Below are 18,663 nucleotides of genomic sequence, written 5' to 3'. Positions count from 1 at the left end.
CGAGCGGTCCACTTAAATGGCTCTGGAAAGGGCCCGGAGGATGGGCCCACCGGGGATGTGGCTACTCAGCTCCCCCTCCCTTCTGCATCACCTCAACTCGCTCCCTTTGCTCTTCCCCCCGTCCCCACCCCACAGCACTTATATGAATATACATATATCTATAATTCTATTTATTTATATTGACGCCTGTTGCTTGTTTTGATGTCTGTCTCTCCCCTTCAAGACTATAAGCCTGGTGTGGGCAGAGACTGTCTCTCTTTATTGCTGAATTGTACTTTTCAAGTGCTTACTAGAGTGCTCCACACACAGTAAGCGCTCAATAAATACGACTGACTGAATGAATGAATGAATGACTGGGACCTGAGGGATTGGTCTGTGCCACTGCTCTGGGGTCCGAGGTGGGTTCTGCAAAGCCGGTGTGAGGCACCCCCGTCCATTTAAGATCTGCCATGAGGCCAAGTGGCCAATAAGCCCTCAGTTTATTAGAGAGGAAGAGGGTATGATGAGGGGGGCAAATTTTGGAGAGGGTGGGGGATTGTAGGATGGAAATGCTTGGGAATCCCTCTACCCTGTAGGTTCCTTTTTTTGTGGTATTTGTTAAACGCTTACTGTGCGCCAGAATTGTACGAAGCACTGACGTAGATCCAAACCGATCAGTTTGGATGCGCCAGGATTGTACTAAGCACTGATGTAGATACAAACGAATCCGTTTGGATGCGCCAGGATTGCACTAAGCACTGATGTAGATACAAACGAATCAGTTTGGACACAGTCCATGTCCCACACGGTTACAGATGAGGTCACCGAGGCCCAGAGAAGTGAAGTGGCTTGCCCAAGGTCAGACAGCAGACAGGTGGTGGAGCCGGGATTAGAACCTAGGTCCTTCCGACTCCCAGGCCCGTGCTCTCTTCATTAATTGCCGATTTGTACATTCCAAGCGCTTAGTACAGTGCTCTGCACGTAGTAAGCGCTCAATAAATACTATTGAATGAATGAGTAATCCATTCGATTCATTCAATTGCTCTTATTGAGCATTTACCGAGTGCAGAGCACTGTTCTAAGAGCTTGGGAGAGTACAAATTAACAACAGACACCTTCCCTGCCCACAACTTTTACTTTTACTTGAACTTTTACTGTGAGCAGAGCACTGTAATAAGCGTTTGGGAGACTACGCTACAACAATAAACAGACATGTTCCCTGCCACAACGAGCTACAGTCTAGAGATGAGTTTACAATCTAGTCCATCCACTAGGCCACGGTGCTTCTTATAGGTAGGGATCATTCCTACCAACTCTCTTGCACTGCAGGCTTCCAATCACTTAGCAGAATGCTCTGTGCCCACTATGGCTTAGTGGAAAGAGCAAGGGCCCGGGAGCCAGAAGGAGCTGGGTTCTAATCCCAGCTCCACTACACGTCTGCTGTGTGACCTTGGACAAGTCACTTCACTTCTCCGAGCCTCAGTTACCTCATCTTTAAAATGGGGATTAAGAGTGTGAGCCCCACGTGGGAGTGTGTCCAACCGGATTAATTTGTACCTACCCCAGTTCTTAGAACAGTGCTCGGCCCATAGTAAGCACTCAACAAATACCAAAATTATTAAATAATAACAGTGATTGATGATTAATTGATTGAACCTCCCCCCACCAGCTCCCTCCTCTGACACCTAGCGGGCTCAGCCCCAAGGAAACTCTCTAGACTGTAAACTCCTTGTGGGCAGGGAACATGTCTGTTTATTGTTGTAGTGTAGTCTCCCAAGCGCTTATTACAGTGCTCTGCTCACAGTAAAAGTTCAATAAATACGATTGAATGAATGAATAAATTAATGAATAATAGTAATAATAATGTTGGTATTTGTTAAGCGCTTACTATGTGCCGAGCACTGTTCTAAGCGCTGGGGTAGACACAGGGGAATCAGGTTGTCCCACGTGGGGCTCACAGTCTTCATCCCCATTTGACAGATGAGGTAACTGAGGCACAGAGAAGTTAAGTGACTTGCCCAAAGTCACACAGCTGACAAGTGGCCGAGCCGGGATTCGAACCCATGAACTCTGACTCCAAATGAAACCCTGAGGAGATCGGGCCAAACGCCATCTGTGCTTGGTGAGTGTTTCAGGATGCCAAATTTGTCCCACTTCCAGATCGCGCCAGTTTCGCCACCGACCCCTGACCCGTGTCCTACCCCTGGCCTGGAACGCCCTCCCTCCTCAAATCCGCCAGACGACGACTCTCTCCCTCTTCAAAACCTTACTGAAGGCCCATCTCCTCCAAGAGGCCCTCCCAGATAAGCCCCACTTTTCCTCATCTCCCACTCCCTTCTGTGTCACCCTGACTCGCTCCCTTTGCTCTTCCCCCTTCCTTCACCCCACAGCACTCATGTATATATCTGTCATTTTATTTATTTATACTGATGTCCGCCTCTCCGCCTCTAGACCGCGAGCTCCTTGTGGGCAGGGATTCTCTCTTAATTGCTGCATCGTACTTTTTTAGTACAGTGCTCCGCACACTGTAAGCGCTCAATAAAGCAACGTGGCTCAGTGGAAAGAGGTCATGGGTTTGAATCCCGGCTCTGCCACTTGCCAGCTGTGTGACTGTGGGCAAGTCACTTAATAATAATGTTGGCATTTGTTAAGCGCTTACTATGTGTCGAGCACTGTTCTAAGCGCTGGGGTAGATACAAGATACAATTAGGTTGTCCCACAAGAGGCTCACAGACTTAATCCTCATTTTACAGATGAGGGAACTGAGGCACCGAGAAGTTAAGTGACTTGCTCAAGTCACACAGCTGCCAAGCGGCGGAGCCGGGATTAGAACCCAAGACCTCTCTGTGCCTCAGTTACCTCATCTGTAAAATGGGGATTAACTGTGAGCCTCACGTGGGACGACCTGAGAGACGACAGTGCTCTGCACATAGTAAGAGCTTAACAAATACCAATATTATTATTATTATCATTATTATTATTCTCTGGGCCTCAGTGACCTCATCTGTAAAGCGGGGACTGTGAGCCTCACGTGGGACAACCTGATCACCCTGTATCTCCCCCAGCGCTTAGAACAGTGCTCGGCACATAGTAAGCGCTTAACAAATACCAATATTATTATTATTATTATTCCCTGGGCCTCAGTGACCTCATCTGTAAAGTGGGGACTGTGAGCCTCATGTGGGACAACCTGATGACAGCGCTTAGAACAGCGCTCTGCACATAGTAAGCGCTTAACAAATACCAACATTATTATTATTATTATCTCCCCCAGCGCTTAGAACAGTGCTCGGCACGTAGTAAGCGCTTAAATACCATTATTATTATTATTCTTCTTCTCTGGGCCTCAGTGACCTCATCTGTAAAGTGGGGACTGCGAGCCTCATGTGGGACCACCTGATGACCCTGTATCTCCCCCAGCGCTTAGAACAGTGCTCGGCACGTAGTAAGCGCTTAACAAATACCAACATTATTATTAATAAAGACGGTAGGATGAATGAATGGATGAATGAATGAATGAGGGGGTGGGGAGGCCCCCTCCCCTCGCGCCTCGTTCCCGCTCAAATTCAGATGCGGGGCAGGGGCGCCACCTGCTGTCCCGTTGCGGTACTGAAGCGACCCAGGCCGGCCCCCCTTGCCTACCCCCCCTGCCCTCCCGCAACCCTCCGCAAGACGATGGACGGCTTGGACCACTCGTGTCAGGACAAAGGTCCGAGGCGGATGATAATGTCGGTATTTGTTAAGCGCTTACTATGTGCACAGCACCGTTCTAAGCGCTGGGGGAGATACAGGGTCATCAGGTTGTCCCACGTGAGGCTCACAGTCTTCATCCCCATTTGACAGATGAGGTCACTGAGGCACAGAGAAGTGAAGTGACTTGCCCCCAGTCACACAGCTGACTAGTGGCGGAGCCGGGAGCCGAACCCACGACCCCTGACTCCCAAGCCCGGGCTCTTTCCACTGAGCCGCGCTGCAGAGCTCGGCTGGGTGGAGCGACGGAAAGGACGGACAGCTGCCACTCCGGCTGCTGGGGTGAGCTACGGCTGCTCTGCTGCGGTGGGCCGCCCTGAGGTCTCCCCGCCCTGCCCGTCGTTCTCTCCACTCCTCCTTCCCCACTCAACCTCTCCTGCTGTTGCCCCGAAGGGAGGACAGTTGGGGGATAATAATAATCATAATAATGTTGGTATTTAAGTGCTTCGTGCCAAGCACTATTCTACGCACTGGGGTAGATACAAGGTCATCAGGTGGTCCCACGTAGGGCTCACAGTCTTCATCCCCATTTTACAGAAGAGGGAACTGAGTCTCAGGGAAGTGAAGTGACTTGCCCAAAGTCACACAGCAGACAAGTGGCAGAATCGGGATTAGAACCCACGATCTCTGACTCCCAAGTCCAGTATCTTTCCACTGAGCCACACTGCTTCTCTAGAGCTGGGTGGCTGTCTATAAGCAGGCAGAGAAGGGGCTCAGGGCAGGAGGGGGGAAAGGGGAGAGCACTCGGACAACTCCCTCACCCAACCGGATGAGAAAGCTTGTCATTTGATTGCCATTAGAGAGGCGGCGTGGCCTAGTGGATAGAGCACGGGCCTGGGAGTCGGAGGGTCAAGGGTACTAGTCCCGGCTTCACCACCTGTCGGCTGTGACTTTGGGCAGTGACTTCACTTCGCTGGGCCTCGGTTACCTCACCTGTAAAATGGGGATTAAGAGTGTGAATCCCATGTGGGACATGGACTGTGTCCAACTCGATTTACTTGTATCCACCCCAGCCCTTAGAATAGTGCCTGGCAGCCACCTGACTCACCCAGCTGTCCTCCCTTTGGGGCTGTAGCAGGAAAAGGTGAGCTGGGAGGAGTGGGGAAAATAAAGGGCAGGGTCAGGGAGACCTCGGGGCAGCCCATGGCATTGGAGTAGCCATAGCTCACCCCAGAACCTGGAATGTCAGATCATCCAGATTATTATAATTATTATTTGCCAGGTCCAGTCACGGGTACCCCCAGAAAAGTTGCCGGTAAGGGTGGGTAAGTCTGTTCTTTCTCTGGTGTTGGGAAGGTACCGAAGGCTCCAAATAACATCCGGGCAGGTCCTTAATCTTCTCGCCAAGGCCGGACTGGGGTACCCCGGGCTGGGGCTGGCTAGGCAGGGCTTTGTTGGGACAGGAGATGAGATCGAGGGAGGTGGGGGTGGGTCTGGCCTTGAGACCAGCCGGGGTTGGTTGAGCCCAACAGGCAGCTGGACCTGCCCCGGAGGCTGGCCCAGTACCCGACAGAGAGTTGATTGGCCCCGGAGACCGGCGGGCCGGCACCGGAGTCCATCAGGGAATCGGACCAGTACCAGAGCCCGGCAGGGAATCAGACTGGCACCAGTCTCTGACAGGGAGCAGGGATGGCCCAAGAACTCGGCAGGGAGCTGACAGGCTCTGGAGCCTGGCAGGGAGTCGAACCAGCACCAGAGCCCGGTAGGGAGTCAGAATGGCACCGGACCCTGGCAGGGAGTCGGGCTGTCCCAAGAGTCCGGCGGGATCCGGACCAGCCCAAGAATCCAGCAGGTAGCTGACAGGCCCCGGAGCCCGGCGGGCCGGCACTGGATCCCGGCAGGGAGCCGGGCCGGCACCAGAGCCCAGGAGGAAGTGGACCGGCTCCAGAATCCGGCAGGTAGCTGACAGGCCCCGGAGCCCGGCGGACCGGCACCAGATGCCGGCGGAGCGGCACCAGATCCCGGGCGGGAGCCGGACCACCATCAGAGCCTAGCAGGGAGTCGGTCCGGCCCCAGAATCCGGCAGGTAGCTAAAAGGACCCGGAGCCCTGCGGGCCAGCACCGGCTCTCTGTAGAGAGACCCCCAGAGCCTGGCAGAGAGTCAGACTGGCCGGGGAGTCTGTCAGGAAGTCGGAACGGCCCCGGAATCCAGCAGGTAGCTGACAGGCCCCGGAGCCCGGCAGACCGGCACCAGGTCCCGGCGTGGAGCCGGACGGGCCCCGGAGCCCGTCAGGGAGCCGGCTTACCTGGGGCAGGGCGGAGTTGAGGTGGCGCTGCAGCTGATCCCGCTGGTGCAGGGCATCCTGCAGCCGGCTCTGCGTGGCCCCCAAGCTCTCCTGACTCTCGCGCAGGGACTCCAGCAGCTTCTCCCGCTCATCCAGCATGTTCACCATCAGCTGCTCGAAGTTGGCGTCCGCGTCGGCCGGGTGAGAGGGGCCCAGAGGGTCCCCCTCGCTGATGGTGGGCATCACCTCACACATGGTGGGAAGCGGTGGGGTTCTCCCGGGGTGGGTCACTGGCTCTCAGCCTCAGAGAAGGTGGAGCCGGGCAGAAGTAGATCCCAGCAGGGAGCTCTCCCCATGCCCACACACGGATGCAAGTCAGAGACCCTCACCCCGCCGAGATCCTGCTGCCTGGAGGTGATGCAGAGCCCTGGGGGGTCCCTCAGGATGGGCAGGATGCTGCCTGTGCCTCTCGAACCTCCAGCCAGGCAAGCAGGAGACGGGCAAGCAGCAGCCAAGCACGGCCATGATAAAGAGATGCCTGTACCAGGAGAGTGGGTGCCCTACTTCTCCCACTGGGCACTGGATTCTGGTAGCATCCACACTGGGCACCGTGATTTCTTTAGCCCTGGAGAGCTGGACTAGATCTGCGGACAAGAGAGAGGAGACAGACGTGAGGTTGGCCAGCCGTGGGAAGGCCCAGATAGACGCCCAGGGCGAGGTCTGGGCCGGTGGGGGAGGAGAGGATGAGCCGGCCCCTCCCCGGATTGCTCCAGCCTCCTGCAGCCCCGTGCCCCACCCCCACCCCTCCCCTCCAGCGGCTGGCAGAAGAGCAGTCGCAGTGGTTTCTGTGCCACGTGGCTCGCTGACCAAATATAGAAGTGATCCACCTAGCAGAGGAAAAGAGATCAGCCAGCGGGCACCCCACCGGCATCCTGCTCCGGTGGCCACCGCCCCGCTTCCCGCACTGCCCCAACAGCACAGGAAGGGTTAAGGGGGTCAGGGCAGGTACAGGTTTCCCTAGAGGGCCTAGAAACCCCAGGGGCACCTTTGTGCATAAGACACTGGGAAAGCCAGTGCCCACCTCCCAGGCTTAATTCAGAGGGCACCACTGGGCACAGAGGCAGGATGTGCCAAGCAGCCGCAGGACAGGCCACGGGGGTGGAGAGTGGGAGGAGAAAGAGGAGTCATAATAGATTAAATCAGTTAGACTGGTCTGCTTTAATCCAATTCCCCTCTATTAAGCCTGTCACCCCGGGTGCTGCCAGGGCAGCAGGGCATGCAGGAAACTCAGCCGCTCCACTCCACCCCCCGAATTTAGGCAGAGGGACAGCAGGGCATGAGGTGTAACACAATCACATGGTTAGCAGCATTAACGAGAGCCTCCCACGTATACACTAAGAGGACAGTGAGGTGGAAAGTTGAAGTCCAGCCCTCCGCCGGTGGTTGGGTTGCACCCGGCCAGGGGTGTCGACCCACCGGCAGCTCTGAGAAGCAGCGGGGCCTGGTGGATAGGATCCCGGGCCTGAGAGGCAGAGGACCTGGGGTCTAATCCCAGTTCTGCCACTTGCCTGCTGTATGACCTTGGGGAAGTCACTCTACTTCTCGGTGCTTCAGTTTCCTCATCTGCAAAATGGGGATTCGATACCTGTTCTCCCTCCCACTTAGACTTTGAGTCCTGAGGAGGACCGGGACTGTGTCCAACCTAATTACCTTGTATCTACCCCAGTTCCTAGTACAGTGCTTGGCACAGAGTAAGTACTTTAATACTGTTATTATTGTTGTTGTTCTTAGTAGTAGTAAGAAGAAGAAGAACCGAATAATAATAAAACATTTTCCCCTTAGAGGGCCAGGAAGGTGCCCTGGCCTGAAGGATGACACCCTCTTTGCCCTCCACTTGCCCACTGCTCAGGTCCAATAGCAACAGGGATGCCCCATGGCACGAGAATCCTGGAACTGGAGGGAACCAATCATTAATTAATTCAATCATACTTATTGAGCGCTTACTGGGTGCAAAGCTCTGTACTAAGCATTTGGGAGAATACAATATAATAACAGACATTCTCCCAGTCTAGAGGGGGAAACAGACATTAATAGTGCCTGGCACATAGTAAGCACTTAAATATCATAATTATTATTAAATAGATAAATAAATTACAGATATATATATTTGTGCTGCAAGGATGGGAGGGAGAATGAATGAAGGAGCAAGTAAGAGTGGCATAGCAGGGAGTGGGAGAAGAGGAGAGGAAGGCTGAGTCAGGGAAGGCTTCTTGAAGGAGATGTGCCTTCAGTAACGCTTTGAAGTGGGGGAGAGCAAAAATGAGGAGGGAGGGTGTTGCAGGCCAAAGGTATAATGTGGGTAAGAGGTCGGCGGCGAGAGAGATGAGATCGAGGTACAGTGAGAAGGTTAGCATTAAAAGAACGAAGTGTGCAGGCTGGGTTGTAGTAGGAGAGTAATGAGGTGAGGGAGGAGGGGGCAAGGGGATTAAGTGCTTTAAAGCCAGTGGTGAGGAGTTTTGGGAATGAGACCATCCCCTCCAGCCCTCTATCTCCAGGACACATGGTCGTTAGTTCCTTTCATCAACGAGTATGGAGATCCCACAACATTCTCTCAGTGTCTTGTCTCTCTTTAACAAATACAATTCTTCCTTATGCCCATTCAGAATCCCTCCGAATCCAATTTCCTCTTCATCCCCTTCAGTAGCATTTCCTGAACATCTGCTGGGTACCTAGCTCTAGAACATTAGGCCCTTGGAACATAGAACTGCAAAGAAAGGGGTGATTCCTGCCCTCAAGTAGCTTCCCATCCTCCTGTTCTGTCCTCGAGGCATGTGGAGAAGAAAGGGTCATCACGCTCCCTGAGATGCTGGGAAATGGTAAGGTTTGGGGCCCGACTCATACCTCAGACATGACCCCCCCTCTTGCCCCCTGACCCCCCTCATCTTGTGGAACTGGAGCTTTACCAGGAGGAAAAGAGGGAGTGGGAGGGTAGGAAGGGTGTGGCCCAGCAGCAAAGGCTGATAGCGCCAGGACAGGAGGATTCCCTCATCCTAAGGAGGGCTAGAGAGGCCGGGGAGTTGGGTGCTGCATTTGGCTGGGATTTCCCAGATCTCTTGGCTCTCTCTGGGAACCCTGGTCAGGAACTCCACCTCCCTCTCCACCAGGCACCCACCATGACATCAGCAGTGGCAGATTTGGCAGGATTCAAAATTGGGATCCCGAGGAGTGTGGGGAGAAGCCATTCTGCTACAGAGACTGGCTACATTCTGCCCCTAGAAAGGACCCCAGCCCTCAGAACACATGGCTCAGTGGTGCAGTAGATGGGGCCCGCTGAGACCCTCGCGGCCAAAGCCCATCTGTTTGGCCAGAAAGGGGCTGGAATCCCAAGGTCCCCCCTCCTTCATCACTCCTGGCAAGACTCTCGCTGAGGGGCTGCAGAACCAGAGAGATGTGAATTGGAGTCAAGTATGCTTGTTTAATCTAGTCCGCTGCTGACCCGCTGGGTAGCCTTTCCAGCCGCAGCTTCCCCACCTGGACCAAGGGGAAAATAAAGTCCGCCCCTTCCCGCCATATAGGAATGTAAGAGGATAGCTGAGGTGGAGGGTGGAAAGAGTTTTGAGTGCTTCAGAAGAAAGCGAGGCTGGCATCCAAGATACTGAAGGCAAAGGGGCTCCCAGATCAGTCCTTGAGCCTTACTTAGTCTGCTCTGACCAGCCAAGTGGTCTAAGCTGATGAAAAATCCTTATGGGGGAAATCCTAATTAGTATTAGCAAAAACAGCAGCAATTCTCTTTTATCCTCAACTGGATCGCAGTGCATCAATCCCTCCCCCATCCAATCATTGCCCCCCATCCAATCATTGCCCCATCTTCCCCTTCCAGTCCCCATCCCCAAATCCTCCAACTTCTGACTCCATTTTTTTTCCTCTTCCTCACCCCTCTTGACCCTCAGCAATCTGGCTTCTGCCTCTCTCACTATACCCTCTCTGCAAGGTCACCAACGACAGCCTCCTTGACAAATCTAATGGATTCTATTCTAGCCTGAACGTCCTCGACCTCTTGGCTGCCTCTCACACACTGTAGACCGCTCCCTGCTCCTGGAAACACCGTCTTATCTTGGATTTTCTGACACAGGCCTCTCCTGGTTCTTCTCTTACCTCTCTGGCCAATCCTCCTCAGTCTCTTTCACCAGTTTTTTCCCTGCCTCCCACTTCCTAACTGTTAAGGCTCTGTTCTGGGGTCCCCTTCTCGTCTCACTTTAAATCCACTCCCTTGGGGAGCTCATCCCCAAGGAATGAGAAACAGTATGACCTAGTGGAAATAGAAAAGGCCTGAGAGTCAGAGGAACTGGGTTATTAATTATTATTATTATGGTATTTGTTAAGCACTATTATGTGTCAAGCACTGTTCTAAGCACCAGGGTAGATACAAGGTAATCGGGTTGGACACGGTCCCTGTTCCACATGAGGCTCACAATCTCAATCCCCATTTTACAGATGAGGTAACTGAGGCACAGAGAAGTGAAGTGACCTACCCAGGTGACACAGCAGATAAGTGGCGGAGCCGGGAATTAGAACCCACGACTTCTGACTCCCACGCCTGTGCTCTTGCCGCTAGGCCGTGCTGCTTCTCTAATTCTGGGTACTAATTCTGCCTCTGCCACTTCTCTGCTGTGCAACCTTGGGAAAAGTCGCTAAATGTCTCTGTGCCTCGGTTACCTTATCGGTTAAAGGGGGATAAAGAAATCCATTCTCCCTCCTTTGTAAACTAGGAGCCCCAGTAGGATAGGGGTTGTATCCGATCTGCTTGGATTGTATCTACCTCACGCTTAAAATGATGTGCTTGGCACACAGTAAGTACTTGAATATTATTATTATTATCCACTCCCATAACCTCAATTACCACCTTTATGCAGATGACTCCCAAATCTACCTTTCTAGCCCTGACATCTCTCATTCTCGACAATCAAGTCACTCAGTGGTATCTACTGAATCCTTACTATGGGCAGAGCACTGTACTAAGCACTTGAAAGAGTACAATATAATTTGTTGACATAATCCCTGCCCAGTTTACAGTGTAGAAGGGAAGGAAGACATTTAAATAAATTATAGATAGGTGAAATGGCAGAGTATAGGATCAGACAGACAAATGTCGTGAGGCTGGTGGTGGAGTATCAAAGTGCTGTGTGACTGTGGGCAAGTCACTTAACTTATCTATGCCTCAGTTACCTCATCTGTAAAATGGGGATCAAGACTGTGAGCCTCACGTGGGACAACCTGATGACCCTGTATCTACCCCAGGGCTTAGAACAGTGCTCTGCACATAGTAAGCACTTAACAAATACCAACATTACAGACTCTAGTGGATGGATCAAACAATCGATTGTATTTATTGAGTGCTTATGATGTGCAGAGCACTGTACTAAGCACTGGGAAGAGTAGAGCAGACATGTTGTCTTGTACAAGTGGCACAGAAGAGAGTGCGAATAAGGTGGGAAAATGAGAATTTAGTCAGGGAAGGTCCCTTGGAGGAGGTGTGACTTTAGTAGGGCACTGAATGGGGGTCTGTGGTGTATGCGGGGGAGGGAGTTTCAGGTCAGTGGGAGATCGTGGGCAAGGAGTAGGCGGTGAGACAGATGAGATGATTGAGGCACAGTGAGTAGGTTGGTATGAGAGAAGGGACGTGTTGCAGGCTGGGTTGCAGGTGATCAACAAGGTAAAGTAGGAGGGAGAGAGTAGATTGAGAGCTTTAAAGTCAATGGTAAGGAGCACCGTTTGATACAGAAGCAGCTTGGGCAACCCACCGGAGGCTTTGAGGAGTGAACCTTCATGGACTGAATGGTCTGCAATCTCTTCCTGCCTCCAGGACATCTCTACACAGATGTCCGGCCAGCACCTCAGGCTCATCACATCCCAAACTGAACTCAACTTCCTTCCCCAATCTCTTCCGCCTAACTTGCCCATCACATTTGACACCACCACCATTCTCCCCTTAAATCCATAACCTTGGCAATATCCTTGACCCCTCCCTCTCTTGCTTGGGCCTAGGAGTCAGAAGGATCTAGGTTCTAACCCAGCTCTGCCACTTGGCTGCTGGGTGACTTTGGGCGAGTCACTTCACTGCTCCGTGCCTCAGTTACCTCATCTGTAAAATGGGGATTAAGACTGTAAGCCCCACGAGGGAGAGGGATTGTGTCCAACCTGCTTAGTTTGTGTCTACCCCAGCAGTCAGGACAGCGCCTGGCTTAACGGATACAATTTAAAACAAACTCAAAAGCCCCCAAATTTAGCCTGTCACCAAGTCCTCTCATTTCTTCCTTCTCAACATTTTCAAAACTTGCCCCTTCCTCTCCATTCAAATGGCCACCAGAACTTGAGAAGAAGTGTGGCCTAGCGGATAGAGCAAGGCCTCGGAAGTCGGAAGGACCTGGGTTCTAATCCTGGCTTCGCCACTTGTCTATGTGTCCTTGGGCAAGTCACAACTTCTCTATGCCCGTTACCTCATCTGTAAAATGGACTAAAGACTGTGAGCCCCAAGTGAGACACGGACTGCATCCAACCTGATTCCTTTATATCTACCCTTACCGTTGGCTTTAAAACAATGCGAGGCCCCTTCCTACCTCACCTCACTACTCTGCTACTGCAACCCAGCCCATCCACTTCATTCCTCTAATGCTCACCTTCTCACTGTACCTCGATCTCATCTATTTCACCGCCAATCTCTCGTCCACATCCTACCTCTGGCCTGGAATGCCCTCCCTCCTCATATCAGATAATTGCTCTCCCCCATTTCAAAACCTTATTAAAGGCACATCTCTTCCAAGAAGGCTTCCCTGACCAAGCCCTCCTCTCCTCTTCTTCCACTCTCTTCTGCGCCGCTCTTAATTTGTTCCTTCATTCATCCTCCCTCCCATCCCCACAGCACATATGTATGAAACTGTGTATATACATATATATATATCTGTAATTTATTTATGTTAATGTCAGTGTCCCTCTCTAGACTGAGCGCTCTGTTTCAGCAATGTGTCTGTTGTTGTACTGTACTCTCCCAAGCCCTTAGTACAGTGCTTTGCACACAGTAAGCACTCAAATACGATTGAATGAATGCATCTACCCCAACACACAGAACAGTGCCTGACACAAAGTAAACACTTAATAAATATCATAAAAATACCATGTAAGAAAAACTTACCTCGTCCTCCCTGTCCCAGCTTGGCTCCTGCATCATGCTTCTCAATGACCTCAATATGCCAGTCCATACTTCACTCTGCTTGCCCAGGTCACCTTTCTAAATAGTTCATCCTGCACACATCTCCCCACACCTCAAAAATCTCCTTAATAAGCAGAAATTCCTGACCATCAACTTCGAGACAGTCACCTCTTGCACCCTTATACCCACTCTCTTTTTCCTCTATACCCCAGCTCAGGTACTTTATCCCCCTCAAGACAGCAAGGCAATTTGCCTCCTTGTCATCTCTCCTTCCCAGTGACCTCTTGCTTATGCCCTGCCCTCTGTCTAAAACTCTCTCTCCTACACTTCCAAAAGATCATGACGTCTCCATCTTCAAAGCTCTTCTGAAATGACACCTCCTCCAGGAGAGTTTCCCTGATTATTCTTTCATCTTCCCCCTACTGTCACTTCAGCACTTTCTCGCCACCTAAGCACCTGGGTCGTCACGATTCCCCCCATGGCGATTATATATAGTAATAAAATATTATTTTCTAAATGCCTGTCTCCCCCATTAGACTGTAAGCTCCTTGAGACCAGGGATCATGACTACTGATTTTAGTAGTGCTCTGCATCCAGTAGGTGCTCAGTAAATATTTCCGATGGATTGGCTGACTGATTTAGGAATTGGATTGGTTCCACCGACACGAGTTCAAATGGGGTCTCGTATTGCTCTGGCCTCGACTCAGAGGCAAGGCTTTGGCAAGCTGTCCTATAATCAAGAGATTTGCCTCTCAATGACATCTGATTAGATTATTCTAATATTCTAAGAATGAGCGGTCTAGTGGAAAGAACATGGGCCCGGGAGTCAGAGGACCTGAGTTCTAATCCTCACTCAGCCGCTTGCTTGCCGTGTGGCCTTTGCCAAGTAGCCTCCCTGGAGCTCAGTTTCCTCAGCCACTTGTCTACTGTGTGACCTTGGGCACTTCACTTCTCTGTGCCTCAGTTACCTCATCTGTAAAAATGGGGATTAAGACTATGAGCCCTACGCGGAACGTTATTACTTTGCATCTACCCCAGCGCTTAGAGCAGTGGTAGGCACATAGTAACCGCTTAACAAATACCATAATTATTATTATTTGTCATCCCAACCCCACTATACTTAGATACATATCCATAATTTAACAACTGTCTCTTCTTCTAGACTGTAAACTCCTCTGTTGTAATATACTCTCCCAAGCAGTTAATACAGTGTTCTGCACACTGCAAGCACTCAATAAATATCACTGATTGATTGTTGGTAAAGCTGAATGTGAACCAAGAACTGCTCTATTAATCTCTGCCCTGATGGAGGCTTTATTCTTGCTTTAGAAAGGGTGAGTCGCCTTGCACCTTCTGGGCTGTGAGCTAATAATAATAATGATGATGATGGTATTTGTTAAGTGCTTACTCTGTGCCGAGCACTGTTCTAAGCGCTGGGATAGATACAATGTAATCAGGTTGTCTCACGTGGGGCTCACAGTCTTAATCCCCATTTTACAGATGAGGTAACTGAGGCACAGAGAAGTAAAGTGACTTTCCCAAGGCCACACAGCAGATAAATGGTGGAGCCAGAATTAGAACCCATGTCCTCTGACTCCCAAGCCCGAGATCTTTCCCCTAAGCCACACCACCTCACTCTGGGACTCAGGACTCCAAGACTGGAAGGAAGAAAGGGACAAACCCCCAGTGATGTCCCATTCCCCCCAGCGATGCCCCACCCTCAGTGATCCTCCGCCCCCACCATGGTGCCCTCTCCCCCTTTGCCAGTTGTCAGGAGGGAGCCGAAGGGAGGTGTGTCCTTAAGCCCCAGGATTGGTCTTTGGGGGAAAAGTCTAGGAGTCCCCAGGGGACCCCCCCAACTGCCAACACTCCCAGAACTGTCAACACTAGTCTAAGGGAAGGTCCCCTCCCTGCTCCCTGACACCCTGTTTCCATTTTTAGTGACACCTTAAGGAGTCTGTACCCCACCCCCAACACATCTTCCCTCCTTCTCGCTCGCTCTCTCACACACAAACATACACACACACACACACACACACATCTCATCTCATCACAATGACATGCTGCTAACCCTGACAGGATAATGAGAGGCTGGAGAGAGTCACGGCAGCTGGGAAGCTACCCACCCCAACCCCCTCCCCGTGACCAGGTTATTTTTATTTCAGTGGTCGTGGCTTTGGGGCCCAATCTCCAAGAGTGCCAACGTGCAGTCTGCCGGCCGCCCCTCTGCCCAGGGGCTCGTCTCTGCGGCTCCCACCGCCCCCGTGGACAGATCCCCGAGCTGAGACAGGCTGTCCTCCCTCAGAAAGGATGGAGGAGGCGAGCACTGCCCGGCCCTGTCCAAGGGGCCCGCCTCAGGCAATCCTCGCGGGGCCATCCAGAAACCCATCCTTCAGATGGCATCCATGGCAACCCGGCTTGTAAAGGGTGGGATTTGGCAAACTAGCCAGGCAGACCAGGGCACGGGGGTCCTGGGTTTGAGCCCCGCCTCAATTGCTGACTGGCTTGGGCTTCAGTTTCTGCATTTGTACAATGAAGAGAAGGTCCCGGGGCACTGAGGGACCTAAGCAGTGGTGACACATGCCCGAGGCCTCCCACCCCAGAGGACCACCGGGAACCCAGGCCAACTCCCACCGGGCCAGCCTGAGCCGTCGCTCCCGGACTGCCCTATGGCAGAAGAGGTGCAGGAGGTTGAGAAGATTATGGTTATGATTGTTGGACTCTGGTCCCCCTTACCACCAGACCACTGAGGCCCATAGCTCAGGAGAGAAACTGCTTGGTCCCACACCCTCAGGACTTCCTAAATGCCCCTGCTCCAGCCCGGGAAAGGTGAAGAGGCACCAGTAGCTTGAGGCCTCCTCAACCTCTAGAACATGCGGAAGCTGCAGAGAAGCAGCAAGGCTTAGTGGATAGAGCACGTGTCTGGGAGACAGAAAGACCTGGGTTCTGATCCTGGCTCTGCCATCTTTTTTCTGTGAACCTTGGGCAGGTCACTTCACTTCTTCGGGCCTCAGTCCCCTCATCTGTAAAATGGGGATTGAGACTGTGAGCCTCATGTGGGACGTGGACCGTATCCAACCTGATTACCCTGTACCTACCCCAAAATTTAGAACGGTTCCTGGTACGTAGTAAGCGCTTAATAAATACCATAAAAAATCCCCGGGACTTTACCATGTCTCCCTCGACCCTAACCACACCCTCCAACATGGCTGTGGCCACGATGAATGCTGGGCTCTGAGCCACGAGGAGCCCGAAATGCTGTTCCTCTAGCCACAGAACCCTATTGCCCTGACTGTATTTATCATTTGTCTTTTATGCTGTTTTTGGCTTTGTTTCATCTTTTCTTATGTTTCTCACCAAACCCCTTCCCACCCCTTGTTCTTAGACTATCAGCTCCATGCCTAATTCTCTCCCACATATTATTTCTCAGCCCTCTCAACAGAGTGCTGGGAACACAGGCAGTGCTTAGTAAATACTATTACTACCAATCAATCAATCAATGGTATTTATTGAGCATTTACTATGTGCAGAGCACTGTACTAAACACTTGGGAGAGTCCAGTAGAATATGAAGGCACAATTCCTGCCCTCAAGGAATTTATAACCTAAACTGGGGGGGAGCGGACATTAACATAAATTACAGGTAGGAGAATGGATCAATCAATATATTTATTGAGCGCTTACTGTGTGCAGAGCACCATACTAAGTACTTTGGAGAGTACAATATAACAAGAGTTGGAAGACACATTCCCTGCTTCTGATGAAGCAAGAGTATAAAGATATGATCATAAGTGTTATCTATGGTGCTGGGGTGGAGTGAGAATCAAAGTGTTCAGCCTTAAGTGAACAGGTGATGCAAGAGGGAGAGAAAATAGAGTAGAGAGATGAAGGATTAGTCAGGGAAGGCTTCCTGGAGAAGAAGTGATTTTAGCATGGTTTTTTGAAGATGGGGAGAGTGGTAGTCTGATATGAAGTTGAGGGGATGTCCAGACTGAAGGGGGAGGTGAGTAAGGAGTGAACGTTGAGAGAGACGAAATCAAGGTACAGAAAGTAGGTTGGTGATAGAGAAGTGAAGAGGGTGTTCTGGGCTGTAGTGGGAGAGGAGCAAGGATAGGCAAAGAGGAATCAAAGTCACTGGTAAGGAGTTTCTGCTTGATGCAGAGATGGATGGGCAGCTATTGGAGATTGTTGAGGAGTAGGGAGTTTTATTACTGGTAAGATAGACTCCCTGCATCCCAGAAATAGCATAGAGCAAGGGAGATCCAAACTGAGCCCTTAATAATAATAAAAATAATAATTATGGTATTTGTTGAGCGATTAGTATGTGCCAAGCACCATTCTAAGCACTGGGGTAAATACAGGTAATCACGTTATCCCACGTGAGACTGACAGTCTTAACCCCCATTTTACAGATGAGGTAACTGAGGCACAGAGAAGTCAGTGACTTGCCCAAGGTCACACAGCAGACAAGAGGCAGATCTGGGATTAGAACCCACAACCTTCTGACTCTAAGGCCCGCGCTCTATTACATCATGCTGCTTCTCTGCGAGAAGTGTGTGGAGACCCCGGGGGTGGGGAGAGGAATTCAAAGGAGCTGCTCGCCACATGAACAAGCAGAATGTAAAGCAGGTCCATGACCAAAGCTTAGCACTATTTAGGGCCGTTTAGAACTTAACAGCCTCCAACGATGTGAAGTTGTTTCAAAGAACGCGCAGATCTGGGGTCCTCCGAGACTAAAGAATTGGCCCGAAGAATTTTCCGAAAGCCAGGGGAACGAAACCCTGGAGCCGCCAACCAAGGGAACATAGCGGAGTCGCCATGCCCAGAGAGCTTTTCAAACAAGCGAGACCTCCGGCTGCCCCAGACCATCTGGGCAGTTACGATCTGGGGAGTGCAGGACTCAACAAAATAGCCTCAGTGACCCTTTTCAATCTACGACTCTGGGACATCATTATCCACCACTATTTCTGCCTCTCCGGGCCTATCTTTCCCTCAGGAAGAAATCCGCTCCCTGCATCCCTTCCCTCCTGCCCCTTTCCAAGAAACAATGAGACCATCTGGAGTTCTCATGGTCTACCTAGACCCAGGTCAACCCACATAATGTGTCAGGAATATAGTGTTTATTAAGCTCTTTCTCTGTGCCAAACACTATAGACACAATCTCTACCCTCAAAGATTTTACAACCTAGAAGAGGTGACATATAGTAACATAAATTGCAGTGTTCATTAGGTACTCTCTCTGTGACAAACACTGTACTAAGCCCTGGGGTAGATACGGGAGCATCAGTTCAGACTCAGTCCCTGTTCCACTTTTTTTTTTTATGGTACTTGTTAAACACTTACTATGTGTCAGGAATAGTACTAAATGCTGGAGTAGATACAGAGTATCAAGTTGGACACAGTCCCTGTCCCTCAGGGGGCTTACAATCAATCTCCCTTTTACAGATGTGGTAACCGAGGCACAGAGAAGTTAAGTGTCTTCCTCAGGGTCACACAGCGGACA

The 18,663-nt window shown here is 51.2% G+C and overlaps 1 protein-coding gene across 5 annotated transcripts in view; it reads right to left on the bottom strand.

Annotated features, from left to right (window-relative positions):
- The window catches only part of PPFIA4 (PTPRF interacting protein alpha 4), a 57,581-nt gene that overhangs the window by 31,990 nt on the left and 6,928 nt on the right, over nucleotides 1-18,663 (bottom strand). For all 5 annotated transcript variants that reach the window (XR_003760953.2, XR_003760954.2, XR_003760956.2 and 2 more), the window contains exon 2: nucleotides 5,976-6,598. Coding sequence is in view for 2 of the 5 variants with exons in the window: in XM_029069249.2 (XP_028925082.1) it covers nucleotides 5,976-6,209 (234 nt within the window). In the remaining 3 variants the exon portion in view is untranslated. The remainder of the gene's footprint in view (nucleotides 1-5,975; nucleotides 6,599-18,663) is intronic.

Source organism: Ornithorhynchus anatinus, chromosome 7 (assembly GCF_004115215.2).
Source record: "Ornithorhynchus anatinus isolate Pmale09 chromosome 7, mOrnAna1.pri.v4, whole genome shotgun sequence".
Lineage (NCBI taxonomy): Eukaryota > Metazoa > Chordata > Mammalia > Monotremata > Ornithorhynchidae > Ornithorhynchus > Ornithorhynchus anatinus.
The sequence above is the reverse complement of the archived record's forward strand: the minus strand, read 5'-3'. Positions and strand labels throughout refer to the sequence as shown.